At 57.9% G+C, this 25,376-nt stretch overlaps 4 protein-coding genes across 22 annotated transcripts in view; 1 reads left to right on the top strand and 3 right to left on the bottom strand.

Moving 5' to 3' along the window:
- Positions 1-845: 845 nt before the first annotated feature.
- Positions 846-3,516, bottom strand: CUNH17orf49 (chromosome unknown C17orf49 homolog). Of its 4 annotated transcripts, none has more exons than XM_045890118.3 (6): positions 3,334-3,516; positions 3,033-3,127; positions 2,532-2,633; positions 1,672-1,862; positions 1,337-1,441; positions 846-1,114 (listed from the first exon to the last, which is right to left on the bottom strand). In XM_045890118.3, the coding sequence occupies exons 1-6, from the start codon at positions 3,352-3,354 to the stop codon at positions 1,035-1,037; spliced, it is 594 nt and encodes a 197-aa protein (XP_045746074.1). In that variant the 5' UTR covers positions 3,355-3,516; the 3' UTR covers positions 846-1,034. The 4 variants fall into 4 exon arrangements, with proteins under 4 accessions (XP_045746074.1, XP_045746076.1, XP_045746077.1 ...); XM_045890120.3 differs by having other exon boundaries at positions 846-1,110; XM_045890121.3 differs by lacking the exon at positions 2,532-2,633.
- A 149-nt stretch (positions 3,517-3,665) lies between these two features.
- Positions 3,666-5,300, bottom strand: RNASEK (ribonuclease K). Its single transcript, XM_045890123.1, has 3 exons — positions 5,060-5,300; positions 4,318-4,394; positions 3,666-3,953 (listed from the first exon to the last, which is right to left on the bottom strand). The coding sequence occupies exons 1-3, from the start codon at positions 5,135-5,137 to the stop codon at positions 3,812-3,814; spliced, it is 297 nt and encodes a 98-aa protein (XP_045746079.1). The 5' UTR covers positions 5,138-5,300; the 3' UTR covers positions 3,666-3,811.
- Positions 5,301-5,553: 253 nt separating this feature from the next.
- Positions 5,554-25,376, top strand: part of LOC123854581 (polyunsaturated fatty acid lipoxygenase ALOX15) — a 71,743-nt gene continuing 51,920 nt past the window's right edge. For 9 of the 13 annotated variants that reach the window (XR_010408495.1, XR_010408496.1, XR_010408492.1 and 6 more), the window contains exons 1-5: positions 5,554-5,691; positions 7,570-7,650; positions 7,820-7,926; positions 22,904-23,027; positions 25,125-25,242. Coding sequence is in view for 1 of the 13 variants with exons in the window: in XM_064582599.1 (XP_064438669.1) it covers positions 7,924-7,926 (3 nt within the window). In the remaining 12 variants the exon portion in view is untranslated. Of the gene's footprint in view, positions 5,692-7,569; positions 7,651-7,819; positions 7,927-12,246; positions 13,899-22,903; positions 23,028-25,124; positions 25,243-25,376 lie in introns of those variants that run through there. The other 4 variants (XR_010408499.1, XR_010408497.1, XR_010408498.1 and 1 more) reach the window with 4 other exon arrangements.
- Positions 6,913-18,847, bottom strand: ALOX12 (arachidonate 12-lipoxygenase, 12S type). Of its 4 annotated transcripts, XM_045890020.3 has the most exons (14): positions 18,594-18,847; positions 17,892-18,093; positions 16,676-16,757; positions 16,469-16,591; positions 16,251-16,354; positions 15,832-15,992; positions 14,909-15,052; positions 13,896-14,105; positions 11,356-11,442; positions 10,961-11,130; positions 10,353-10,474; positions 7,875-7,975; positions 7,583-7,753; positions 6,913-7,458 (listed from the first exon to the last, which is right to left on the bottom strand). In XM_045890020.3, the coding sequence occupies exons 1-14, from the start codon at positions 18,726-18,728 to the stop codon at positions 7,279-7,281; spliced, it is 1,992 nt and encodes a 663-aa protein (XP_045745976.1). In that variant the 5' UTR covers positions 18,729-18,847; the 3' UTR covers positions 6,913-7,278. The 4 variants fall into 4 exon arrangements, with proteins under 4 accessions (XP_045745976.1, XP_064438658.1, XP_064438659.1 ...); XM_064582588.1 differs by having other exon boundaries at positions 15,832-16,354; XM_064582589.1 differs by having other exon boundaries at positions 7,583-7,636; positions 15,832-16,354.

Raw genomic sequence — 25,376 nt, 5'->3', positions numbered from 1 at the left:
GCCTTCTGTCTCTCCTTGCTTTCTCTTGGGTTCTGACCCAGGGAGGGGAGGGACGGACACAGGAAGCCTTGGGTCCCTGCCCTTGCTGAGTCGGGAGGCAGTCTGTTGGCCCCCCACAGTCGTTCCCCGTTTCCTCTGCCTCTGACCCCACCCGAGGGATCCCCTGAGTAGAGTTCTGGCGGAGGGAAGAGGGTTCCAGTCTTATCCCACGGCGAGCTCATCCCTTAGGCCCCTCTCCCTCCGGTGGGCTGCCCCCCAACCCTTCTTGGGGCCACGCTGGCCTTCGAAGCCTTCTCTAGGTCCCTGCTCTTGGCGGTGGGGGTCTTCACGGCACCATCTTGTGCCCCCTTCCTCTCAAGCCACCCCAGTCCTGCTCCCGCCCCAGCAGCACACTGTGGTTTGCACGGCTCTGTGGCCACGTCCAAACCACACTGTGGTGTTAGAGCGAGGGTGGGGGAGGCACCGCCGAGGCCTGGCCCCGGGAGGCCACCCTGGAGGAGCGACACAGAAAACATCCGGGCCTTCCTGTGAGGTGGGGGCGGCGGGGGGGGCCTGGAAGCCCGGGAAATTGCCCCTCTAGAATCCCCAGGGCAGCCTCAGGAATCCTGCCTGCCAGAGGTCCCGGGAGCCAGGCTCTGCCTTCGGAGAGCGGCGAGGAGTCTTTGCTGCCCACCCCCGGCCCCCCCGGCTCTAGCAGCACAGAAATATTGGCGCTGGGAAGAGCCTGCCAATATTTGCCGTGCTGCTCCTGGCGGGGTGGTGCGAGCGGCGCGGGGCTGAGGCCCGGGGCTCAGGGCGCAGGCGGCGGCCCCCAGCCCCATCACGTGACGCTGCGGGCGCCAGGCGGGAGGAGAGGGCAATCTTTATTGTTTTCTGTATAAAAAAGTCCAGCGGCAGGAGGTCAGAGGGGTGCGGCAGATGCGCGTACAGGAGCGGCGAGGCGTGTGGGCCCCGGCAGCCTCTTGACCTTCTCTTCGGCAGGCCTGCTCGGAGGCCCGGGCGCTCCACAGGTCCAGGGGGAACAGTGACAGGGGTCAGAGGCGGAAGGCGCAGCGAGAGAGCGGGGGAGGGTCAGCAGAGGTCACGAGGAGGCCGGAATCCCGGGTCAGGCTGTCTGGAACAGGAAGCAGAACGGGCGAGATGGAGCGAGCCCCCGGTGTGCTGGCAAGACAACTGTCACCTGCCCCAGGCACCCGGCTCCTTGCTGACCCGACCCCCTGCACGGCACACCGGGGAACCTTCTCTTGCCAAGCCTCTGTACAAGGGAGGGGGCTCCTGTGGAGACCCTCTCCCACCACTTCAGCTGGTGCGGGAGTGGGAGGAGGAGGACTCCTACCCTGGTCGAAGTTGAGTTTCTTGGCTGGAGGAGTTTCTCCCAGCCCTTCGATATCCACCAGGTCACTGTTGGCGTCCGAGTCGTTCAGAGCACTGAGTGTCACATCTGGGGGGGGGGGGGGGGGAGGGGGGCGTAAGCTAGGTTCTAGGTTCTCCGACTGCCCCCCAGCTTCCCAAAGCTTCCGGCTCCCCCTCCCTCTGCCACTTCAGCCCCTCTCTGGGAACCTTGACAGGGAAAGGGAGAGAGATTGGTCCTTCTTTGACCCACCCCCCAATTCTCTCCCTGGACCTCGGACGGGACCTTGAGCCCCCAGGCAGCAACTCGGCAGCCCTCACCAGCCTTCTGTTTCTTTATGGGGGGACCCCCGGCCTCAGGGACACTGGAGCTGCTTGGTGGCGGGGCAGCTGGAGGAGGGGACAGGACACCAGACGGCATCTTCTTGGGCCCCTTCTTGGGCGACTCAGCTGGAAGGGGGATGCCAGAGTCTTCGTATACCTTGCGCTTCACGGTGGCCTTTATCTGGGCCCTGAAGAGAAGAGAGAGCAGGTTAGGAAGGGAGTCATCAGAGCGATTGAGGGAAGAAGGGAGGGGAGGGGCAGGGGTAACGGGCCACTCTGGAGGAATCCTGGGGAGCCCCTTCATGAGCGTCACGGTCAGGGGCCCAACCTTTGGTAGGCTTCTCGTGTTCCCCCGAAGCTTTGCACACACTCAGGGCAGATGGAATGTGAAGAGTGGACTCCCTGACCTGCGTAGTGGGGAAGGCCCACATCCTAATTCTCTTCTGGGAGAGAGATGTGTGGGTGTGGAAGGCTACCAGGTAAGCCCTGGCGACCCACAGGTAGACTGAGACTTAGGACCGGATCCCGCTCAACTAGTTCAGAGTCACAATATCCCCAGAAACGCCACAGTAACATCTTGAAGGGGCCGTGTAAACCACCGGGGAACTCCCATCACCAAATTCAACTGTTGGCCATCCCAGGCAACCCGAAATAAAATTCTTGGAAGGTCCTGGTTACCACAGCATTTCAGCAACGCCTGACCCACTCTTATTCTTTTAGTCTTCCAGGAGGTGCTAACACAGCCAGAAGCGAGCTAGGAAAGCTTGCTGAGCTGGAAGGGAGTTCTCAGGAAGAGGGCAGGTGGGTGAGGAGGAAGAGTGCCCACCCCCCTGCCTCTGCCGGCCACCCTCCCTCACACTGTCCGTTCCTTGATGACACAGCTGATGTGATTAAGATCGTCCCCAAACCGCTTCACCGCAGCCCTCAGCATCTCTATCTCCGTCTCCGTCCACTTGGCACTGTCAGAGGGGAGAGGGGGACAGGAAGGTGGGAAGGGGGGGTGTGCGGCCAGCCCACAGGCTGTGCGTTCCACAGCCCCCAGCCCCCCCCCCCAGTCCCTGGGGCCCCGTCCGTGGGTCCCTAAAGAGGGCTTCCTTAGAAAACAAAGAAGCAAAAAGCGCTTGGCGCCCTGTGGGCATCCTGAGGACCCCCAAACACACCTATCCCGACAGCCACGTTAGGGGAAAGCCGGTCCCCGAGCAGCGTGCGGCCGCTGCTGCGAGGAGCGCGCGGGGAGCAGTCCCGCCCGCGCGGGGTCTTACACACAGAGCCCCGGCCGCGGCGTGCAGCGCTCGGGCCGGCCCGCGTGCCCCGCGGTCGGCTCGCAGCACGGCAGAGCGGCGGCCCGCGTCACGTACCCCGCGGGGGAAGAGTCGGCCACGGGATGCAGCTGCATCGTCAGCTCCCCGAGCTTCGTGAAGGCGGCGCCCGCCGCCGAGAAGATCTCTCCCACCTGGGGGCGGGGCGGCGTCACGGGGGGCCGGCGCACACCCCCGCGCCGTCCCGCCCGGAGCCCCTAGCCCCACCCCGGCCCGGCTCCCGCCCGCCCCCCGCCCGCCCCCCGCCCCGGGCGGAAGAGCCGGCGCCGCGGGCACGGGGTGGGGGGCCGCCCGCCCGCCCGCGGCCGCCAGGGAGCGCTGTCCGCGAGCGAGGCCGAACCTTTGTGGACGCTGACGTCATGGCCCTGCGCGCCTCCCCACGGAGGAGACGCCGCCGCCGCCGCCGCCGCCGCCGCCTAGCCGGGGACCACGGAGCCGGGCCACCGAGCCTCTCGGGCCCCCGCGCAGGAAGTCCCGCCCCTCCCCGCAGCCGATTGGCTGCCCGCCGCGGCGGCTCCGGCGGCGCCCGCGAAGCGGGGGGCCGAGAGGGGAAGACGCCGCCTCACTTCCGGCCCGGCTTCACTCCACTTCCGTCGGCGGGCCGGGAGTCGCGGCGCGGAGGCCGCTCTCCGGCCCCGGTGCCCGCCCCGGGCCCAAGCACAGACACACGGCTCAGGGGCGCAGCTTCTCTTTATTGTGGAGGGGCAGGGGACGGCCAGCCAGGGCTTCAGGCCCGCCGAGGGCGCCGGCGTGCGGACGCGGGTGGGGACGGCCTCTGGAGAGAGGAGGGGGCCGGTCCGGGGGGACGCGACGGTGCGCTAGCGCACCATGTATTCCTTGCGCTTATTGAGCCGAACTTGGCAGAACGAGAAGCCTCCGAGGAGGAGGTAAAGGCCCGCGGCGATGAAACAGTTGTAGCTGACTCGCTCGTAAAGTTCATATATTTTCTGAGGGTCCTTCCTGGGGGTGGGGATTCGGTAAACAAGTGTCAGAAGCATTCCCAGCGGCCAACATTTCCTGGGCGCTGCGTGCCAGGCGCCATCCTAGGCGCTTTTACGCGTATTATTCAAGCTTTCCCATCCCTATGGGGCGAGTCCTAGGATCGCACCCCCCCGGCGGCACAGGGCAGTCAGGTAAAATACCGAAGAAGCCACATCTGGGCTGGTGGGCTTAGGAGGGCCGCTAAGGGGAAGAGCTCCCGGCACTCAGTTCTCTAGCCTCGGGGCCCAAGCCTCCCGCCACCCGCAGTTCCCCCGCCGCCAATTCACAGCCCCAGCCGCCCCCCACCTGCCCCCAGCCCCGCCTCTCCCACCTGACTACTTACTCAAAATCTTTCTCGGTGAAAGGAACGTCCTCGATGAGCACGGCGGAATGGACGTTGAAAAAGATTCCGAGCATTATCTGAAAAGAGGCAACGGACAGGCTTGCTGAACCCGGGCACCAACCTGATCCCTCCCTAAGCCCCTGCCACGTCTCCTGCGGCCACAACGTCTGGGTCTGGGAGCTACCGGAACGAGCTGGGGTTGGGGAGGCTGCCGCTGGATTCGGACTCAGTCACCAGGATTAGGGCGTGAGCTGGTGGTGCAAGGGCACGAACAGCGAGCAAGCTAGATTATCCTCCTCTCCAGGGGCGTCATTATCACGGGGCAGGGAGGAAGGGGGCAGGGGAAATCAGCCCTTCCGAGGATTTCTTCCTGGAGTGGGGCGGGTCGTCCTGGGGAAACAGGCCCCAGCTGCCCACTTCGGGAACAAGCGCTCCCTTTCCCCACTGCCCTCCACGCAGCACAGGCACCTCTCGAGGACCCAGCTCTTCTCCCCCCTACCTCGAGGGCTCTCCAGATTTACCAGCCGCGGCTCCCGTTCCCAGCCCCAGCTGCCCACCCGCCCCCGCCCCGCTCGAGTTCCCCATTTCTCCATCTCCGTTGTCTCGTTCTCCAGCGGCTCATCGGCCACCCCCTCCGGCCTGCCTGCTGCTAGTTTCTCAGGCCCGCAGCCTCCCAGCCTCGCAGCCCTCAACACCGGGGCCCCTCGGGCCCTGTCCGGCCGTCGGCGGGCGGCCCCCTCACCAACATGATCACTCCCCAGGCACTGAGGACGATGCCGCAGGCGGCCAGCTTGGGCCCACAGCACAGAAGCGACGCCATGAAGGAGGGGGTCGGGGATCGCCTCGCTGCGGGCCGACCGAGCGGGAAGGCGGCCAGAGGGAGGCCCGGATGCGCCCGGGGCGAGCGAGCTGGACTTGGGGGCTCGCGCCGCGGAGAACCGGCCGCCGGGGGCGCCGCCAAGGGGGCGTGGCCTCCGGCCCCAACCATAGCGCCGGGGGGGGGAGGCGCAGGGCGGAGACGGCGGGGCGCCCCCGGGTCCTCCCGGATCTCCGGCGGGGGTAGGCGATGGGGGGGCCGCAGCAGCCCCTCAGGAGCCCCTTAGAGCCCATGTAGCTGGGGCGCGGTATTGCAGGAGCAACCCCTCCCGTTTCTTGTCCCCCCCCCCGGGCCGGAATGGAAGGATCCAGCACGTCACGTGAGCGGACCGGGCGAGTCAGGTGACGAGGAACCCGCAGTAGCCGGGCCTAGGGAGGGCGGAGGTGTGGCGGCCTTCTGGTGACCCTGGCGGTGGGCTCCTAGGTGCGGAGGGTCGGAGCTAGCGCCCTGCCCCTCCGATGCCTTAGTTTCGGGTGGTGGCCTGTGATGGGGGCCTGGTAAGTGAGACATGCGGATGTCCGGCGAGGAAGAACGCCCCGGCCTCCTGTCTTTTCCTGCCTGCTTGCAACAGAGACTCCCCGACCCAGGGAGAGGAGGAGCCCCTTCCCGAGGCCGAGCGCGCAGCGGTGGTCAGACGCTTTGCAGTCGCCACGGGCCCCTAGCACCGGGGGTGCCTCGTCAAGTAACATTTGTTACCAAACGTGGAAGGCTGAATCGTTTTGGAGGCCGAATCCGGGAAGAATGCGGGGCGGGGGGGGCGGGGGGGGAGGGGGGCCGACCCAGTGTGAACAAGTTGTGAGGGTGAGCGGCCTTGCTAACTGTGTCGGCGAGAGGAGTGAGTACCCAAGGATGTCACTTTGCCTCCCTGTTGTGAACCGGGGGGACCGGTCACAGGTCCTTGGGATAAGGGAGGGCACAAGACTTTTAAAAAAGTACGAAGAGGTCACCCTCTGCAAAGAAAAAGTTTGTGTACTTCACCGGTGAGAGGCAGCTTTGTAATAGTTATTTAGGGAAATAGGGTGTTTGAAGAACACGGTTTTGCACCGAGCTTGCTGTACACGTTCTGGTGAGGACAATGATCGCAGCATAATCGAGAGGGGCCGTTTGAATCCCAAGACCCCAGAACCACGCACAGAGACACCGTCAGCGATGAACCTAACTTTGTGGCATTTCCCCCCCCCCCATTTATTTTATGCATATCCTTCTTAAACAGGTTGTGACAGAGAACTTGGATCCAAAGAAACACCTATAGACCCCAGGAAACTACTACAGGGGCTGGGAAAGGGGTTGGGACACGAATTTCATGTCTCGTTTGCTTGAGACTGCCTGGGGAAGGAAGCCATCCTGGGATGGCAGGTTTCTGTTCTGCCCAGGAGCACCATTCTCACTGGACTACTTTTGGGGTTGGTGTGTGAATAAGGGGAATGGGGTGGGGGGAACGTTGCCAAAGCTGAGTCAGGAAGTTTTAGGTTGGCCACCGGTGCAGGAAGTCTAGCTCCTGGGAAGGGATAATTAGTTGAGGTAGTTGATTTAGGCAATTAATCTTCCCGGTCCCACCTCAGAGCATTCTCTGGATGTTTGGCAAGTAGGGTCAGTGCCTCAGGCTAGTGCGGGGTAGCCTGGTGCGAATACTGCTCCTGATGGTCAAATCCAGCCCACAGCCTATGCCTGTCCCTCTAGCAAAGCACAGATTCTCTTTGCATTTTTAAACCGTTGACCAACGCAAAAGGAGAGTATTTTGTGACCCGTGCAGTTCCTGTTTCACTGCTCATAAGTTTTACGGGAACACGGTCACACTCATTCACTTACATATCGTCTGTGGCTGCTTTTGTGCCCTGTCGGGGAAGTTAAAGTAGTTGTGACAGAGACCGTGCAGCCTACAAAGCCTAAAATATTTATTACCTGCCCCTTTACAGGAAAGGTTTGCTGCCCACCCCCTGGGCGAGTGGGATACTGACGTAGGGGATTTGGTTGGGGGAGAAAATAGAGCTTTAGCAGCAGAGCCTTTGGAAACCATGACATTCAAGATGGAAATGTTAGTACTGGAGCTGATCTAAGTCTTGCAGGTGGGGGTGCCGCAGGCCTCAGATGGTGACACTGTTCTCTATGTGGCTGGGCTTCAGGTAGTCATAGGGCAGGTCGAGTTGCTCATTCCGGGCTGTAATCTCTCTTTCCAGGCTTTCCAAATCCGTTTGGAATTGGTTTAATACAGCCTTGGCCTTGGGGCTTGAGAAATATTTTTCTTTGTGATGCCCCAGAGGCACCTAGGAAAGGACAAAGGATCCATCAGTTTCTAGTCCAGAGGCAGAAGCCTGGAGCGCCTGGCCCCTCACTCCGATGTTGCCCTTCCAACTGTAATTTTTCCCTTTTCCCAGAGTCCCCTCTTACCATGTCTGGCTGGCGGCGCCCCAGATGCCATGTGATGGTCATTTGAAGACAGGCCTGTCGGACATCAGGTAGTGAGCCCATCACCGTGGTCATTGTTACATCTTCCTTGGTGGTGGGTGGGGGCATCCGCATTGTGCATGGGGCATTAGGGACCCAGGCATACCAGTCCAGCTGGGGGAAGAAACTGCAACCCTAGGATCCTGATACTTATGCTTTGAACCCCTGTCTTTCCCTTAGGCATCCCAAGGTCCATACACTTGCCTCCAGGGACCTGGGCTTTCGGCTGTCATACCTGGCCCTGGTTGATGGCCCCGTGCTGAGCAGTGCATGTGAAGACACACATGGTAAGGAAATGGCAGAGTTGCTTCCGGGACTGGAAGGAGACGGGGAAACCTGGCAGAGAGGAACAGGATTTAGGGGCTCCAGCGTGAGAGGAGAGATACGAAGGTGGATGTCTTGGGATGTCTATGCTAGTCAGGTTCGCACTGCATGGGTCCATTTAGGTGTGGATTTCTTATGGTGTGGTACCTAAATGTATTTTCTCTTCCTTATAATTTTTTTCATATTTTATCTAGTTCATTTTACTGTTAGAATATAGTTTATAATGCGGGCGCCTGGGTGGCTCAGTTGGTTAAGCGACTGCCTTCGGCTCAGGTCATGATCCTGGAGTCCCGGGATCGAGTCCCGCATCGGGCTCCCTGCTCGGCGGGGAGTCTGCTTCTCCCTCTGACCCTCCCCCCTCTCATGCTCTCTCTATCTCATTCTCTCTCTCTCAAATAAATACATAAAATCTTAAAAAAAAAAAAGAATATAGTTTATAATGCATATGGCACACAAGATAGGGGTGAATTGATTACGTTATTGGGAAGGTTTCTGGTCAACAGTAGGCTCTTAGTAGTTAAGTTTTTGGGGAGTCAAAAGCTATGCGCAGATTTTTGACTGCTCGGTGTGTGGGGGGAAGGGTTGGTGCCCCTAAACACCTCCTCCCCCGCCCCCCCCACTGTTGGAGGATCAACTGTATTTTGGCATTGATGGGTGTCTGTTCATTTGTGTATTTGTTCAAATGTATTTGCATTAGACCTGGGTTTCAATTCAGGTTCAAGCACTATAATCTGGGTGTCTTAGGCTGATTACTTAACCTCTCTGAACTTCCATTTCTTCGCCTGTAAAATGTGGGTGATTCCTACCTTATAAACGAGATGATGTATTGAAATCACCTGGTCCATAACAAATACTTGGTAAATAATAATTACTGTCATTATGGAAGGGTCGGGGGCTGAAAAGGTCTGAGTGATCGAATATCTTCTGCCTCAAAAAGCGGTTAAGAATTTAGAGACGCTTCCTCCTATTCCCGAACAGGGGATTGTAAATGCCTGAGTTATAAAATGAGGAAAGGGAGAGGTCGGGTGTTTATAGTATCACAGCCGAGAGAGGCTTTCCACAAACGTTATCTCGGGCCCCTGATTCTACAGTGGAGGTGGTGCCTCAGAGCCACTGATCCTGTCGGTTAAGAGGACCAAATATAATCACCCCGTTTCTGTAGATTAAAAAAAAAAAATCAAAGCCCAGAGAGATAAAACCGCTTGTCAGGATTGCATAGTCGGGAAAAGGCAGAGGTGACCTTGAACTCGGGTTCCTGACTGCCACTCGCAAGCTATTTTTAATTTTAGCACATTTCCTCTAAAAAGGCTGTTGGGAAAATTAGGCAAAGTGCTCGATGAGAACCGAGGCGGGTGGAGGAAGAGAGGATGAGAGGCAGTTGGTGGAGATTAAAGCTGACATGTGAGTGTTTATTTTTGTTTTCCAAATATAGAGAGTGGTTGGGGAGAAGAGGAGCAGGGAGGGAGAGGAAGAAGGATCTTCCGGGGGCCTGGGGGACCTGAGGGACAGTTCTGAGGTCTCCAAGACAAAGTTTGGGCCCGGAAGGGTGAGTGCAGGTGTTGGTTTGTTGCTGGCCGCGTCCCTGGGGCCTGGCCGTTAGTGGCTCCCCCCAGTAAACGTCTGGAGTTACCCCGCGGAGGCAGAGGTGCAGCGTGACGTGTGAGGGGCAGTACCCCTGGAAGGATCTAAAGCCATCCCTGCTGGCCCGTGTGTGCCGGAGAGGGGAGGACAAACCTAGCAAGGGCTCGAGAAAGGCTGTTCCTTCCCCAGAGGTTAGAATGCAGGCGGGGGTGCTCCATGTGGTGGCTAGATCCTAGCCGAGGGGAGGGGAGGCCGGACTGGCCCCAGAAATGTGGCCCCGAGGGGCCGTGCACAGGGTTCCAGTTGGTGCCAGAGCATGTACAGTGCTGAGTTTGCACGGGACGTGACTGGGCAGCGTGGGACCCAGAACGGTGTGTGTGCTGGACAGTAGCAGGCAGGAGGGGCAGGGAGGGAGAGCAGCGTGGGACGTGATGGGCTTTGCAGGAAGCTCTTCCCGTGTATCTCTGTCCTCACGCGGGAAAACAGACAACCCTGAGGAGAACAGGAGCCCCAGCAGGGCCTGGGCAGATCCCTCCCTGGCTGTGGTTCTGGTCTTACTGGGCTCCATGCTGTGGCCGACGAGGGCCATCTGTGCCTGGGGCTCGGGGATGACAGTAGAGGTTGGTGGCCAGGGTCTCTGAGGAGGGCAACCCCCCGGTATCTAGAATTGCCTTGAGTCTTAGGAGGTGGGAATGGGATTCAGATGCTTCCTGCGTGGCTGAAGAGGGGGGTGTGATGAGGGGTTGGGGTCCTGAACCTAGAGGGGCAGGACCGAGAAGGGGCTCCCATCCCCGGGGAGGGATCCTACCTCGGTCCTGGGCCTGGCACAGCCCCACCTCAGTGATCTCCCGACACCAGGCCTGCAGCTCCGGGTCCCCTCTCACGATGTCATCCCTGTGGTAGAAGAGGTGGACGATGCCCTCCACGTACCTGCCCAGAGGGGGAAGGGGGTGAGCTTCCTGAGAGAAGAACCTCTGCTCCTCTCCCGGGCCTCTGCCCGGCTGACTCCCACTGTGTCTGGGGACAGATCTTACGAGACTGGTCTCTGGGGACATTCCCTAGCTCTTTCTAAACACTAGTTTAGAAAGGAAGGAAACAGTTTAAGAATTCGTTTTAGGAATTCCGGACCCATGGCTGAAAGGCATGCTTCCTGACAAGCTCCCTGACCCCGCCAGACCCCGTGGTTTGCCCACCCACAGCTTTACCTACCCGCCCTTCCGGTCTCAGTCTGCCCATCTTCAGACCCTTCCCCAGTGCCGCCTGCTCTCCCTTGTCGCCCCAGGGTTGAGCTCCTGCTCCTCCTGTCTGGCCCTTCTTGGTTCCATGTGGGGTCTGGCCCCATGCTGACCTCAGGCCGGAGCCCCGCTCTCCCCCGCCCCGGCGAGGCTCCCTTCGTCATCTGTCACCCTCACCCACCGGGCAGTGATCCCCCAGAGCCGTAAAGCATCATGCGCGTAGAGGGCACTTGGGATTCCCAGCAGGCCACGGTCAGCCAGGTCGTCGGGAGGACAGAGGGAGCGGTAGGTCAGCTGAGCCATGGCCCGACGCAGCAACTGCACGTGGCCCCCTCCGCCGGTGCTCACCGCCTGCCACGACAGAGATGAGAGGCCGTGAGGGACAGGACGGAGCGGAGTGTAAGGGGCCCAGAGGTGGGGTTGCATATTTCCAGACATGGGTGGGAAGGGACAGGCTCATGGGTTTAAGGGCCAGGACATTCCCCCAGGTCGCTCTGGGAGCCTGAAAGTGGCAGGAGGTCACGGAGAGCTGGGTGATGAGCAGCCCCGCCCCGCAGCGCCCTATTACCGCCTCACCTTGTCAAATATTCCTCCTTCTGAGATGAGCTGGGATCTGGCCCGGGTGTTGATCTCCATGGTGTAGCGGATGTGCGGGATCAGGAGCTGGGGTGGAGGAGGTTGGGGGGGTGGTTATGGAGGCCACGTGGTCCTTCGTCACGGGGCGTGGCGCCCAGCCTGGCGGCCCTCTCCCCTCAGGGGGCTTTCCTTGCTGCCCCCGCCTGGCCAGGCCGGTCTGCTGCAGCTCCAGTCACTGCCATCACTCCCTCTCCTGCCTCTTACTGCCCAGCGTGGCAGGCTCTGGCGCCAGACCGACCCGCGTTTCAGTCAATACTTCAGCACTCACTTTGGAGCTCGTCCAGGGTCACGGACCCTCCGAGTATTAATCTGTGTCATCTCCCATCTCTCACCTCATCTGTCGACTGGGGGTCATGACGGGGTCTCCCATCTTGGGGGCCGCAGTGCGCAGACCGTCGAGCACCCACGGAGCCCCTCATTCTGGACCTGTTACCATTGATCTTTATTCCCACCTCGAGGGTTGGTGTCGAATCAGCCCCTTTTTATCTACTTTTGTGCTTCTGTCCTTCACATCCTCACAGCTGAAACCAGCCTCTCTGCTCCCTAGCAAAGCCCCATGTCCATCCTCTGGCCGCTTCCCTGTGGGGGTGGGGGTGCGAGGTGCCTTTTGGGGGTGGGTGCCGTGAGTCCCCAGAGGGGCCCTACCGAGCCGCCTGCTGACACAGCAGAGGGAGGGGCTGTTGTCAGACCTGCCCCCCCCCCGCTGGGCGGTTAGGTGCCTCTAGTTTTAATAGCTTTAACAAATAGCCTTTTCTTAGCTATTAAAGAAGGCCATCTGATCCTCACAGGCGCTTCTTTGACCTCACACTGTTCTGTCTCGTTTGCACCCAGTGTACGTCCAGGTGTTGTGCGGTGTTGGTATTTATCTGAGGTGTAGGTGCTGCGCACGGGGAAGGACCCGGGTGGTGCCTCTGGGGTCAGGATATGAAGGCAGCTCCCATCGGTCTGAAACTTTTCAGAAAGTCCCCGAAAGACGCCGAGTGTCCTAGAAAGCCGAGGCCACGGGAGCAGAGCAGATACCTGAGCACAAACAACCCCTAAAAACGGGAATGGTCACTGCAAGAACTAAGGAGCTTGTAGCTTTTAGCTGCTGTCACGCTGTCATGCTTTGTCGTTCTGTCCTTTCACGACCCCACCGTGGAGCTCCCGTTGTCCCCATTTAGAGAAGAGGGCCCTGAGCGTGCATCTGGGAGGAGGTCAGGATTCCGGATTCGCTCCCCAGCATCCGAATCCAGAGCCTGCCTGCGCGCGGAGCCTTTGTGATGCAGCAGGCTTCGCTCTCCGTAGGACTGCTAACAGCCCAGCCATCCGCCACGGGACCAAGTTGACAGAGGCGGGGACAGGGCTGACCTGATGACGGGGGAGCGTGAGCACGGATAGAAGCCCAGCCTATTCCCGAAGAGCAAAAGATGGTGACGCGGGAGCGCCCCGAGAGCTATAGGATCCACGATTCTGTGGCACACGCTGGTCTCCATCTGGTCTGTGTTGTCCTCGACTCAGAGAAGCCACAGCTCCTAGTGGCCAGGCTGGGGGGGGGGGGGGGGGGTCGGGAAGCCTCCAGCTGAAACTCACGTGCATATCTTGCCAACATTTCAACTCCTTGCACATGAGACGGAAGCCCTCGTCTTTGCCTCCGGCCTGGCTCTCCTCCCGAGTGTGCTGTTTGTCCCTTCTCTGCCGCGTCCCTCTACCCGAAGTGTCGTCGAGACGTTGAGAACGTTTGTACGCAACTACAAGTCTTATTTTGCTGCCTTCTGCCGAGCAATGGATACTCACTCACTCTTTTACCAAATTTCAATATTTCTAGGTCATGACAACACTCCCACCCCGTGAACCTCTGGCCCTTCTTTCTCCGGTCTGATACCGGGCACGCTGCAGCTGCTGTCGCCCCCTCCCCACCCTCCCAACCAAGTCTTTGATTTCTTTTTCCTTTTCATCCAAATCACCACCTTGCCGAGGCATGTCTTTCTGCACCTGTCTCCCGGGCAGGTCTAAGTAGCCTGCTGGGTTGTTCCCCTTGCCTTTTGATCTGTTCCTACTTGGCAAACTCCTCGGTTGGGGTAGAACATTCTCCGTCAGGTCTATGGTGTTTGTGTTGTGATTTCTAGCTCCAGATACTGGTCCCTGGATGTTTCTCAGGAGTATCACTTGCCCTCCTGGCTACGTAGAGAAGCTCCTAAGGCAGGAACAAGGCTGTTGTCTCACTAACAACATTCCCGCTGGGCTCCATGCCGTTTGCCAGGTCGGCAGCTCTCTGAGAATTTCAGAGGGCTCCTTCAGGAAGATGTCCTGAAGGAACGCTAAATGACTCAACTGAATGAAGATACAAGTTTCGGGGGTAGACAGTCTTCCTTCTCGACTCCCCCTCCTGCTTTCACAAACTGATAGAAACATTTTTTGCTGTTGCCATATCATTTGCTCTTGGGCTCTTTCCTCTCTCCCTGGGGTCTGAACGGGGACACGGAGGGTAGAGCATGTACCTTGAAGACAGGGTGCAGCCCCGGGAGGCACCTCATGGTGGCCACAGCAATGACCTCGGCCACCAGGTGAGTGTTCAGCAGATGATACTGGAGCTGGTGCAGTTGAAAGTCGGCATTTCGGACCCAGACCTTTGCCAGGAGCCAGGCGAATGGGGGATCTGAGGGCAGGAACAGCTGGGGGGTGGGGGTGCTGGGGCTGGGAGGCTGGATCTGCAAACATGAAATCAAGCCGTTACTGAACTTCTGCTTTACGTGTGACCTTCTGCTCAGCATTCGGGGGTGCGGGGGACAGCAGATGGGTGAGGAAGACTGTTGCTCCCCGGGAGGTTACAATCCAGGAGGAGAACTGAGGCCTTCTTCCACCCTGCCTCTCGCCAGCGCCTTGATGGAGGGGCCGAAAGCAGGAGCGTCAGAGCGGGGGCTCCAGGGAGGAGATGCTGCAGGTGGCTGGGAGAAATAGGACGGGGTCCAAGCAAGGGTGGGCAGTGGGAGACGGAAGCTGGACGGGTGAGACGGGACAGTACTTGTAACTGCTGAGAGCCGTGGGCGAAAGGGTATTCATCAGAAGGTGGGTGTTTGGAGTCCGAGGCTCCAGGGGGGTTAGAGTGTTTCTCCAAATGTGTTCCCAAGCCAGCAGCAGCACCGCTTTGGGGCTTGCTAGGAATGCACATGCTCAGTCCCCACCCCAGACCTATGAATCAGAAAGTCTGGCGGTGAGACCCAGCCACATATGCTAACGAGCCCTTCGGTGATTGCGATGCCCTCTAAAGTTTGAGAACCAGCGGGTACAGGGTGAGACTCCAAAAGGCCATTATAACTCTTGAGCAGAACAAGAACTTCCAGTTGGGTGAGTCAGGGGAAAGCAGACTGCAAGCAAACAGAGTGACAGGAGACAGGTCTCACTGTATGGTGATGGAGTTTGGGAGCCAAGAAGCATGGGGCTGGATCCCCGGGAGCAGAGGTTGGGGCGAACAGAGAGCGGTGTGGGGCGGGGGGTGCCCAGGGCGCCTCACCTGGATGACCACGGGCAGCAGCTTCCCATTGGGTGTCATCCGCAGCAGGACGAGGGGGGCGGCCAGGTACTGCTTCTCGCCCCGGATCACGTTGGCTGGAATTCCATCCAGCAGGATGAAGTCGGCCTCAAACAGGGAACCGTTCTGGGGAGAGGAGGAATGTGCCCATGGTTAGAGCTGAAAGCACGCCTCCAGGGCCAGGGCAAAGAGGGACACGTTTAGCTAGCTTCTTGCCCTCATCCCATGTCGGTACCAGGGTCCTCTTGGCGGGACTGGAGCATTTGGCCCAATGCCTCTCGTTTTATAGACGTGAGCAAACAGCACAGCATGTGCGGGAGCAGATCTGGGTTCGGAACCGGGCCTGTGTAGAGTCCCGTCTGTCGGGCAGGTCCCGGAAGCTGTCCTGAACCCCTCGCCATCATCCCTCCCTGGTCTGCTGCCTGTGTCCCCCCCGCCAGCAAACTGAGCTCTTTCACTGCCTGTCCAAACCTCTCCTGTCCTGCCGAGGAGCCCCCACAGGGCCCCTCGCTACTGCTGCCCCCGAACCCAGCACACACCTGCGTGCGCTCACACCTGGCTTCTCTCTTCCGAACCTAGGAGACCTCCCCGCTCTCCACCCCTGATGGCGCTTCTTCACCTTTCGCCCTGCCCAGGATGCTGGTGCTGGGAGTACAGAGCGGCCAGCGAATGTCATTGTCCCTGCTGATGTCGCTGGCCCCATCTGGGCGCTGGAAACTCCTCCCGTTGCCCTGCATCCTGGGAGCTCCTCAGAGTTTCCCCTACGCGCTCTGTCATCCGTAGGTTTTTCCAGCACGGGACTCTGCAGCCAGGCACAGTGGGTGACCACAGCCTCCCTTCCCCTGACTCATCTTTGGTCCCTCCCCACACAGCCAAGGGGAACCACGCAGGGTGGCAGGAAGTACCTGGAGCTCTCTCTCCAGCTGGGCCCCCAGTGCCTCCAGCCCGGGGGGCAGCACGAGCCGGCAGGGCAGAGAGGTGGAGCGTCTCAACAGCATGGGGTTGGCGCCGTTGAGGAACTGGTAGCCAAAAAGCTCATCGTCCCGCCAGCACTGGTGGACCTTCTCTGTGGGGTCAGGTGGAATGTAGGAGTGGGCATTTACCAGCACCCGGAGGTCCCTCTCCTCCAGGCCCCCCCCCAGCGGTTCTGGCACACAAGCGCCCTGTCTCCAGACCCTGGCTTTGCATTCTGGAGGCCGCTGTGAGATGATCAGGCCTCCTAGGGCCTCAGCTGGGAAGGAGTCGTGGGGGACTCTGGGTTGTGAAGGTCGGGTTGTCCAGAGGGGCCCTCGGGAATGTATAGGGACCTGGGGGAACCACTGACCAGCCAGGGCGCCCTTCTGGCCCCAGAAGATCTGATCAAAATCCTCCGGACGATTCCAGGAGCTCAGGAGGGTGTAGACACGTTTGAGGACCATCTCTAGCGCTCTAGGACAAGCGTGGAGGTGTGACCCAGTCGCTGACCCCTCAGCGCCTCACTCATCACCACCGTCCTTGGACCTCCCGGCCCTCATCTGCTCTGAGCCCCTGGCTTTTCCTCACCCCGCCTTCAGTGCCCACTCGAAGTCCAGCCTCTTGTCCTCATGGAATCTCATGTTTGGAGGCAGATCGTCCTGACACCCGGCAGCTATGGTCAGGGGTAACCCCTCCTTCCAGGTGTCCCAGCTAGGAGATGGGGACCAGGCTTCAGGGGAGGGTGTGTAGGTCGGCGAGGGGGGACTGTTGGGGGGCTCGCGGGCCAGTGCTCACCAGTACAGCTCTTGTCTTTCCTTCAGTTCGTTCTCTCGATGCTTCTGGAACACGTCCAGGGCATTGTCTCCTGCCAGGCGTGCTGGGGGGACATTAAGACGATTGACTGCACAGCTTTGTGTGCTCCTGTGCTCTCCCCTGCGTGTCCTCTTCCTTCTTCTCCTGCTCAGAGCCCGAGTGCTCAGTCCTGCTCTCTTGCTCTCGCTGTGCCTCACGCCATCGATTGCCCAGACACACGCATCCCACCTTTGCCAGCTTGGCACTCCTGGTTTCACTCAGCTCAGCTCTCATCCCTTGCCTTGAGACAAAAACCCCACTGGTCACCCTTTCTCGTTCCCTAATTTGTCTTTCCCTACCTGATCCGATTCCATCAATAGCTGTGGTTGGATTAATCACCTTCATTAAGCTGATGAAATCCTATTCACCCATGTGACCACACCTATTTGTACCACATATTGCTTCGCTTAATTTCACGTCTTGAACCTCACCTGTTACACCTTCCACTGTCCTCAAAAGCTGCCGAGGAACAGCTGTGTTTGCCGTCTTTTCCTGGGCTCACCTTCCTTAGACTTCCCATCAGAGGCCATCCTTGTGGACGTGTTCCTGCTCTTCTCTGTGCCCATACTTGCTTGGGTCAAAGTCGTATCTTCCACATTTCCATCCTTACTGTCCTTGCCCTCGTTTGTCTCTGGATTCATCTCTTGTTTCCCATGGTAACAATTCTGTATTGTCTGTCCTCCTTCGTCCACACCCCGCTGTTGGGGTGCTCCCCGGCCCTCACGGTCGTCTTTCATGCTTTCCCAACCAGACCGGCTCTCGGGCTCGTGGCTCCTACCGCTCATCCTCCTCCTTCGCTGCCACCTGCTCAGGGGTCCCCATCTCCTGCTGCATGTGCAGCCCTTACAGTCCCCGCCCTCACTTGTGCGGCCACAGATCTCCTTTCCAGTCTCTTTGATCTCCCATTTTCCATCATCGCTGTGACCCCCAGGCCCGTCCCCTCCTTGAAAGAGGGCGGCTGCAGATCCCGTGCTTCCCTTCCAGGCTCCCTGGAGCCCTTTATCCTGGGTGTAACTTCGGGACTGTAGAACGTTGCCCCGATCCCTGTCTTGTCCTCATCTGCCCAACACCCACTTTCCCCAGCCCCGACCCCCACTCCACCCGCGGTTGCCCGGTCGCCACCCCCGCGTCCCCGCCCCCCACCCCCCCCAGCCCTCACCGGTGCCCTCGGGCAGGCTCAGCACGCCCTGGCCCTGCACCCAGCGGTAGCAGGGGAAGGCGGCCTCCTCGCAGGCACCCGGGCCCTGCACTGTGATGAGGTCGCAGAACCACGCGTCGTCCACCAGGGAGTGGTGTTTGCGCAGCTTCAGGAACTGCAGGGGCCCCAAGTCCTTGGGAACGTCGCGATCAAATTCCTCCTCCTGTGGGGACCACAACCCGCGACACTTAGCAGCAGGGACCCAGGAGAGGCCGTTGTAGTTCGAGTTGGGGGCGCCTTTGCGGAGCCTCCGCTGCCCAAGGCCTCCAGAGACATCTGTTCCCTGCTCCGGGCACCTGAGCCGCGGGGCCTGGGGAGGACGAGGGAGCGCGGGGCACGACGTCCCCGACCTCGGTCCGTCCCGGAGCTGTCCCCGCGCCCGCACGCTCTGAGCAGCCTCTGGCCGGACCGCTGACCCCCGCACTGACACGGGCCCTGGGGTCACTTAGGGAAGCGGTGGAGGCCGCGAGGACCAGGTCGGGAGGGAGGAGGGGCTGGGGGCCAGGCGGGGCCCTGGCTCCGGATCCTCTCCCCGCCCCCGCAAGTCCCCGGCGGCGCGGTCGCGCTGTGTCCCTCGTCCGCCGGCCGCCCGCGACCCCGCCGCCCTCCCGCCGCGAGCCCAGGCCGGACCGAGGGCGGGGGTCCCCGACCCGGGCCGCTGACCTGGCCCCGCGCCGGCCGCAGCTGCAGCTGCAGCTCCGCCTCCCCGCACGCCCCGACCAGCCACAGCTGCACGCTGTTGTGCGACCCCGAGAAGAGCCAGGCCCCGGTGGCCACGCGGATGCGGTAGCGGCCCATGGCGCCCCGGCAGCTCGGGCGCGGGAGCCGGGTGCTGCGTGCCGCTGCGGATCGTCCGGGGCCGCCGGCGGCTGTCGAGGCACCTTCGGGTGGCTGCGGGCCTTTAAAGATGGTCTGCGTCCCCGCTCTTCTCACGACTTCCGGGCGCTCCCCAGTCCCCGCCCCAGACTAGCCCGGACCTGTGGCCGTGGCGCAGGCGGTGGCGCAGGCGGTGGCGCAGGCGGTGGGGCAGGGCCTTGCCCCGGGTGGGGCGTAGCTGCGGGAAGATGAAGGGGTCGGGGCCTGCGCGGGGCCGAGAGGATGGAGGCAGCCGGGCTTCTCTGGGCGCCCCCCGCCTGGGGTTTGGGGGGCGGGGGTCGTGGGCCCCGGTGCCTCGGGGTTGGAGGGAGCAAGGATGAGGATCCAGGCCTTTGGGAAAGCAGGAGGAAGAGAGGGTGAGTGGGTCTTGCAAAGGAGGAGGAAGTCGCCCCTTCTCTGGGTCCGCACCTGGCAAGGCTGGCCTGGGAGGCAGTGCTGGGCTCCCGTGGACCCACCCGCGTTCCCCCCGCCCCGTAGGCTCCCGGTTCCCGATTTCTACCGCACTGGAGCCCAGTCCTGCGGGAAATGACGGGGGTTCCGCAGAACCTGGAAAAGTAGCAGCTCAAAGGCCTGCTCCCCTCTGTCCGAAGCCCAGTTTCACACGTCCTGGCTTTGGGACCCTAGATACACCGGAAACAGAGAGAGGCCTAACAGGCAGGGCAGCGAAAGCTCCTTTTGTCTGACGTTCAGTGGGAGCAGAAAATGTTAGGGACTCAGGTGTTAGGGTGCCCTATGGAGTCAGGTAGGAACCCAGCATACAAGGGTGCTTCCCATGACCTTTGTCCTTGCCAGGTGAACGCAGCCCCTTACCCTGCAGTCTGTTCCAGATTAATTTGTATTTGTCCTCATCTGACTGGCCCTGATGCGTTCTTCCCCATCAGAAAAGCTTTCTCCTAAAAAATTGTATGTAAGCAGCTTTTATTAGGCCTTAAGTTCCACTTCTTTCATCAGCCCTGTTGTCCTTATTTCCCCCCTCCCCCCAGCTATTTCCTGCGTGGCTCTGAGGGCAGGAAACTAGGGGCCAGTGCTGGTTAGGGACTTTGTAAGCACTAGGATGATTCAGGACTCAGGTTTTGTCACCCATCCCCCCCCCCCCCCCCCCCCCCCCCCGCCCAGGAATCTGAGGAAGCCTCCTGCAGGTCCCTGTCTAGATCCTGCTCCAGGTCACTGTAAACATTTGGTTCCCAGGGTATGTCTGGTGGCCTGGGCCAGGGCAGGGCAAGGTAAATCTGCTTTCTTGAGCCTGACCCTCAAAATGATTTGGTGTGTTGGTTATTGGGGACAAGAGGACTTCTAGACCCACGTGACAGTCTTCCAACCTCACAGAAGTATCTGGTTCTTACTAGGGTGCCATTCCCTTTCTTATTTCTAGGCCCACTCCTCCCTACATCCTCTGTGCTCAGGACTGGGTGTCTCTGCCATTGGCCGACTCCCAGTTCCTCCAGTTTTGGGGGTCACCCAATGAAATGGCTCACATTCCCATCCTGTGTAGTAGCTGGACCTGACCTTTCCCACGGAGACCCCAAAAGGTCATTTTTGCCTATAAGAGAGTTTGTTTCAGACCTACTGCCCAAATCAGTCCATCCTTCAACCTGCTTCCCTGCTGTTTTGTGACACATTTTCTGTCCTGTCTAGTGCACTGCAGGGTCACATGGCAAAGGAGGAATGAATAATCGAGAATAATCCTAGTTAGCGCATATGCTAAGTGAGTTAATATATTTAAAATACTTAGATGATGCCAGTATGTTTCATCTGCTATTAGTCTGTTATTTACAGATGGTAAACGATTTCCACTTGAATGTCTGCATCCCTCCTAGAAATTCCTCTGCCTTCCGCCACCACACACAGTTTCTCCAGGTCCCTCCAAAGACCCCAGACTCCCACTAGGGGTCTTACTCCTCTAGAACCTTCCTCCCACTTCTTTTCTTCTTCCTTGTTAAGCACTTGCGTTATGTTGGGGGAATATAATTAAAAACAAAAATTCCCAGCCCTGAAAAACCTCTCCACAAAAGGTAGCAGAGAAAGAAACAGTTTTCTTTTTGAAGAAGCATTAGACCAGAATGTGATGTGCCTCCCTGGCAACCCGCTAAGAGACCGCAAAGGCAGAAAGAAATCTTCCGCAGCCATATAAGCCGAACGGGTGCAGCCCATTACACACACGCTCTCAAGGTAAACAGTATCCAGCCCTCAAGAGGCTTGATGGCACCTTTTGCTACACACCGTTCATCCTAACTTTACCTGGTAATTGATGGCCGTCTGTATTATTACCAGGCGAAATCATAAGAAACACAAAGTTCTTGTATCTTTACGATCGGAGGCGGTTTTGCAACGTGGAGCACGGAGCCCACCCAGGTTAGGCTTCCAGCCTCCCACAGAAGCCAGGAGAGAGGGATGCGATCTCCTTTGATGTTGACATTTCAAAGAGGTGGATCCCAGGCCCTTGGGAAAGACATTCCTGGATCATAAAGCTGACTAGAGGCTTGTTTAGCTTCTAAAAAGATTTACACACGTTTCAAAGAGACAGAGAAAGAAGGTAAAATGACACGTTTTCTAACGTAAATGCCCTCAGACAAGGGCACAGGGGGGCAGTCTCTTATTTTCAATAGGGAGATTTAAACCTCTTAAATTTTTTTTCCCTTACGATGACCATTTTGTTCTGTGTGGTGCAGGAAGGGCCAAGGGCTGGATTTTGCCTGGCCCTCTGCGGTAGGGAAGTCCTCATCTGCCCCATGAGCACCCCGAGGCTGAGCTCACCCCCTCTTCCAGACTCCCAGACCCCATCCTCTGTGTCAGCAGCCAGCCAGCTCCCACAGTCCCATGACCTCTCCGAGCAGGGCAGCTGAACTTCTTGATCAAAGCTTACCTCGTTAGGTTATCCCTGGGGCCTGGGGGTGACAGGGGTGGCCCTGACATTTCATAGCCAGAAAGGCTTGTGAAAGTGTTTTTCTGAACCTAAGAATAATTTCATCCCCTTCCTTTCTCGCGTGCCCGCAGTCAGTTGAGAGGGTAACACCACTGCGCCCGCCACAGGACTGTGTGGGGCCCATATTCAGCACGGGGCTGCAGACGTTTCTCTCTGTTCCCCGAGGACGAATCGGGCAGGCAAGCCCGGCAGTGTAAACTATGTAACGTTAGGCCGCGCAGATACAGGACCTGACTGCAGGGGAGAAATGATATCATCTGTTTTTGCAATCAGTCACTTCAGGACTCGCTCGCCCGTCCTTGCAACAAGTCCAGCCCTTCCGTCTGAGTGTCGCAGCTTGCTTCTGTCCTTGTTTGGGGGTGTAGCTGCAGAAACCCTGTCCTGCAAGGTCTAACGGGTGGGTTTCCAGGCCTGCGGGGATTCTCGTCTAGGCCACCATTGGTGACAGACACTTGGGCTTTCCAAACCCTTAGTTCACACGGGCTCGGGCACAGTCCCCAAGAGTGACTGGTGCGAGGGGGCCTGAGCCAGGGCCACGTCCAGCTTTAGCCTCTTAAACCGTCAGGCCTTGGCATTGAGCCTGGTCATTTGAGCGGCCACTTTCCTCACAGAGGGTTCCCTCTTGGGACCCCTCGTGTTCTTTCCTGCTGGTGGATCTCTAGTAGAACCTTCTCAGTCTTCCACAGAGGACTTGGTTAATGTTGAGCAATGTGAAAAAAGAATTAGAATCTCAGTCTCTTTTCTTCCAGGTAGTGTCTTGGGCCCTTTAGGCAAATTTACCCCCTCCTCCTCATCCACCTATTCTGCAGACCAAGGGACTATTAGGCCAGGGTGGGAGATGGGGAGTGTGTGGCAGGGAAGGAAGGGCCTTTGTGGGACCTCAGAAAGGTGCCAGAGAGGGGGACGTTCAAGGCTCAGAGAAGAGTCAAAGGTGGTTTGCTCTCAGGGAGCTGTGTCCATTCAGAGAGAAAAAAAGCTGACACATTCTTACCCTTTAGCTGCCTTCCTTCCCACCACTTCTGCTACCCCAATCCTAGCAGGTACACCCACGGTAAGCCCAAAGGGTCTGCTCAAGTTTCTGTGCATTCAGAGAATCCTCTTCGCTCATGAATACACTTCTAGGAGTGGTTGGTTTTGGTTGTTTAAAAAAATCTTTGTATACATTTTCCTGCAGCTCGCTTTTCTCACTTAAGAGATGTTGCTGATGGAAACGTCTGGAGTTCAGTAGTGATTCATCTGACGTATTCTTTTAAACAGTTGTGTGGTACTCCATGTTCATGTGATGAATGCTACGAAGGGCAAGTACATTCTTTTTACATTCTTTTTTTTTTTTAAAGATTTTCTTTATCCGGTGATGGGTATTAAGGAGGGCACGTACTGCATGGAGCGCTGAGTGTTATACGAAAACAATGAATCGTGGATCACTATATAAAAAAAAAAAAGATTTTATTTATTTATTTGTCAGTGAGAGAGAGAGCACAAGCAGGGGAAGAGGCAGAGGGAGAAGCAGGCTCCCCGCAGAGCAGGGAGCCCGATGCGGGACTCGATCCCAGGACCCTGGGGTCATGACCTGAGCCGAAGGCAGATGCTTCACTGACTGAGCCTCCCAGGCGCCCCTGTACTTACATTCTTATGCACTTGGTGGTTTTATTTCTGTGGATTAGAGTCCAAGAAAAAGATGTAAAGAATAAAAGACCACCAGAATAAAAAAAAAAAACCCACTAAAACAAGAATAAAATAGATAAACTGAAAACAACAATGCTGTCTTTACTTGTCAGGCAGAGGAATTCACCTGGACACACATTGAACTGTTTGTGGACAGTGATAAATCAGAAATTTTTAACGGTTAAAGAGGGGGTGTTCATAGTGTTTATGTTAATTAAAAGTTGAAAGCTTGTCCCTCGAAAGGCTGCTACACAGTTGGTAGAAACAGGTCCCATTGTCCTTCAGTTAGGTCCACTAAGGATCGGGCATACCAGTCTTACTCGATATCCCTGGCCCTTGAAACTCTTCAGCTGGGTAGAAACAGTTGTGGTGAAGCACTGCATTTAGTTCTGCCATCTGCCAGGCAAGTGCTTGTCCGAGTTCTTCCGCGTGGAGTTGCTGGGTGAGAGCGTGTGTGGGGGACACGGCGCTCTTTGTGGTGGGATGGAGAGCAGGTCCCGCAGAGGGACGGAGGCAGAGTGCAGATCAGGGTGTGGTGCGCCCTCCCAGAAAGGAGGGCCATAGCTGGGGCCGGGTGACTGGCAGAGGTCCAGGAGAACAGGGGTGTGGGTGATGAGGGAAGACCCTGAGGGATAGATAAAATCCAGGAAAGGCACCCAGGACATGGGCGTAGACCCTGCATGCTCACACGGGCCGGGCAACGTCTCCGATATTGCAGTGGTTGGTGGCCCTCCGAAGGATCACACGTGCAAACAGGTATATTAAGGTACTAACATTTCAGGCGGTAGGGGCAGAAAGCAGTGAAGAAACCAGTGTCTTCTAGGTTTTGTAAGGGGGTGATAATGGAGAAGAAGGTAGAGAAATATGGCTCAGGGGTGTGATTTCCCCAGCAGTACTCACTGCGTGGTTGCTAGACACAAGAAAAAGAAAAGGTTGCAATCATCCAGATCATTAACAGGTGGAACAGGGATCCTGAGGCTCTGTCAGAGGCTGACATGAGCCCCTCCCTTGCTCTTACTCCCCAACATCAGAGGTAGAGCAGGTGTGGACACCAGGCCCCATTCTTACATGTTATCAACTTGCATTTTAAGCAAACATGGTGTCAAGAGAGGCCTCATAGACCCACTTTCGTGAGACTGGCATCTATGAAACTACTTGGATTTACTTGGTCCAAAGCTGGCTCTTCTCAGCATTTCATAAAGGGGTTGAGGAGTTAATCCTGGGTCCTCTCTCCACCCCCAACTGCAGCTCTCTGTTTCTTAGAGACCTAATATCCAATTCCTGGCTGATCTTTTAGGACTGCGCTAGAGGGTCACACCCATGGTGTCTTGCATCTCCCACTCCATCTTAAAGAAACAAAGGGTAGGGTGCCTGGGTGGCTCAGTCGTTAAGCATCTGCCTTCGGCTCAGGTCATGATCCCAGGGTCCTGGGATCGAGTCCCGCATCGGGCTCCCTGCTCGGCAGGAAGCCTGCTTCTCCCTCTTCCACTCCCCCTGCTTGTGTTCCTATTCTCGCTATCTCTCTCTGTCATATAAATAAATAAAATCTTTAAAAAAAAAAAAAAAGAAAGAAACAAAGGGTAGAGGACAAAGGAGTGTGGGGTCTACCATGGGGGATACAGAAATTCCACTCCTTCTCTGGGATCCTGGCCACTGTTTATCTTTCTCTTTGTTCTAATGTTTATCTTGTAATCCTACATTAATCAAATTTCTTACTCATTGATTTCCAGATAATTTTCGTGTCTTGCCTGATGGTCTGTGTCCCTGGGCCGTCAGATGTTCCTTCCATGTGACAGACTCGTACTGAAGGTTTGAAAGGGTGACAGCTGGACCAGGGACTAGGGTGAGGTGAGTGAGGCGCTCACCTTGGGCACAACATTTAAGGGGCCCCCCAAAACTCAGTAATCAAGATATAAAATATTTTGATGCAGTATTTTATTTTATTTTAATTATTTTTAAAAGATTTTATTTATTTATTTGAC

This window comes from Mirounga angustirostris, unplaced genomic scaffold (genome assembly GCF_029215605.1).
Source record: "Mirounga angustirostris isolate CCGP_5_RB_7025 unplaced genomic scaffold, mMirAng1.0.hap1 SCAF_17, whole genome shotgun sequence".
Lineage (NCBI taxonomy): Eukaryota > Metazoa > Chordata > Mammalia > Carnivora > Phocidae > Mirounga > Mirounga angustirostris.
Note: the sequence above shows the minus strand (reverse complement) of the source record. Positions and strands in the feature narration are given on the sequence as shown.

Bases quoted from the DNA above. Each gene is read 5' to 3' on its own strand.
- CUNH17orf49 (XM_045890118.3), bottom strand. From the start codon at position 3,354: ATGACGTCAGCGTCCACAAAG. The intron at 2,634-3,032 runs GTACGTGACGCG...CCCCTCTGACAG, and splicing joins GCCGACTCTTCCCCCGCGGG to TGCCAAGTGGACGGAGACGG. The intron at 1,863-2,531 runs GTGAGGGAGGGT...TCTTCTCTTCAG, and splicing joins GTCATCAAGGAACGGACAGT to GGCCCAGATAAAGGCCACCG.
- RNASEK (XM_045890123.1), bottom strand. From the start codon at position 5,137: ATGGCGTCGCTTCTGTGCTGTGGGCCCAAGCTGGCCGCCTGCGGCATC. The intron at 4,395-5,059 runs GTGAGGGGGCCG...GCCTCTTTTCAG, and splicing joins CCTGGGGAGTGATCATGTTG to ATAATGCTCGGAATCTTTTT. The intron at 3,954-4,317 runs GTAAGTAGTCAG...CCCCACCCCCAG, and splicing joins TTCACCGAGAAAGATTTTGA to GAAGGACCCTCAGAAAATAT.
- ALOX12 (XM_064582588.1), bottom strand. From the start codon at position 18,728: ATGGGCCGCTACCGCATCCGCGTGGCCACCGGGGCCTGGCTCTTCTCG. The intron at 14,106-14,908 runs GTGAGGCGCCCT...TCATGTTTGCAG, and splicing joins TGCTGCCCGTGGTCATCCAG to ATCCAGCCTCCCAGCCCCAG. The intron at 11,131-11,355 runs GTGAGGCGGTAA...CTGTCGTGGCAG, and splicing joins AAGGAGGAATATTTGACAAG to GCGGTGAGCACCGGCGGAGG.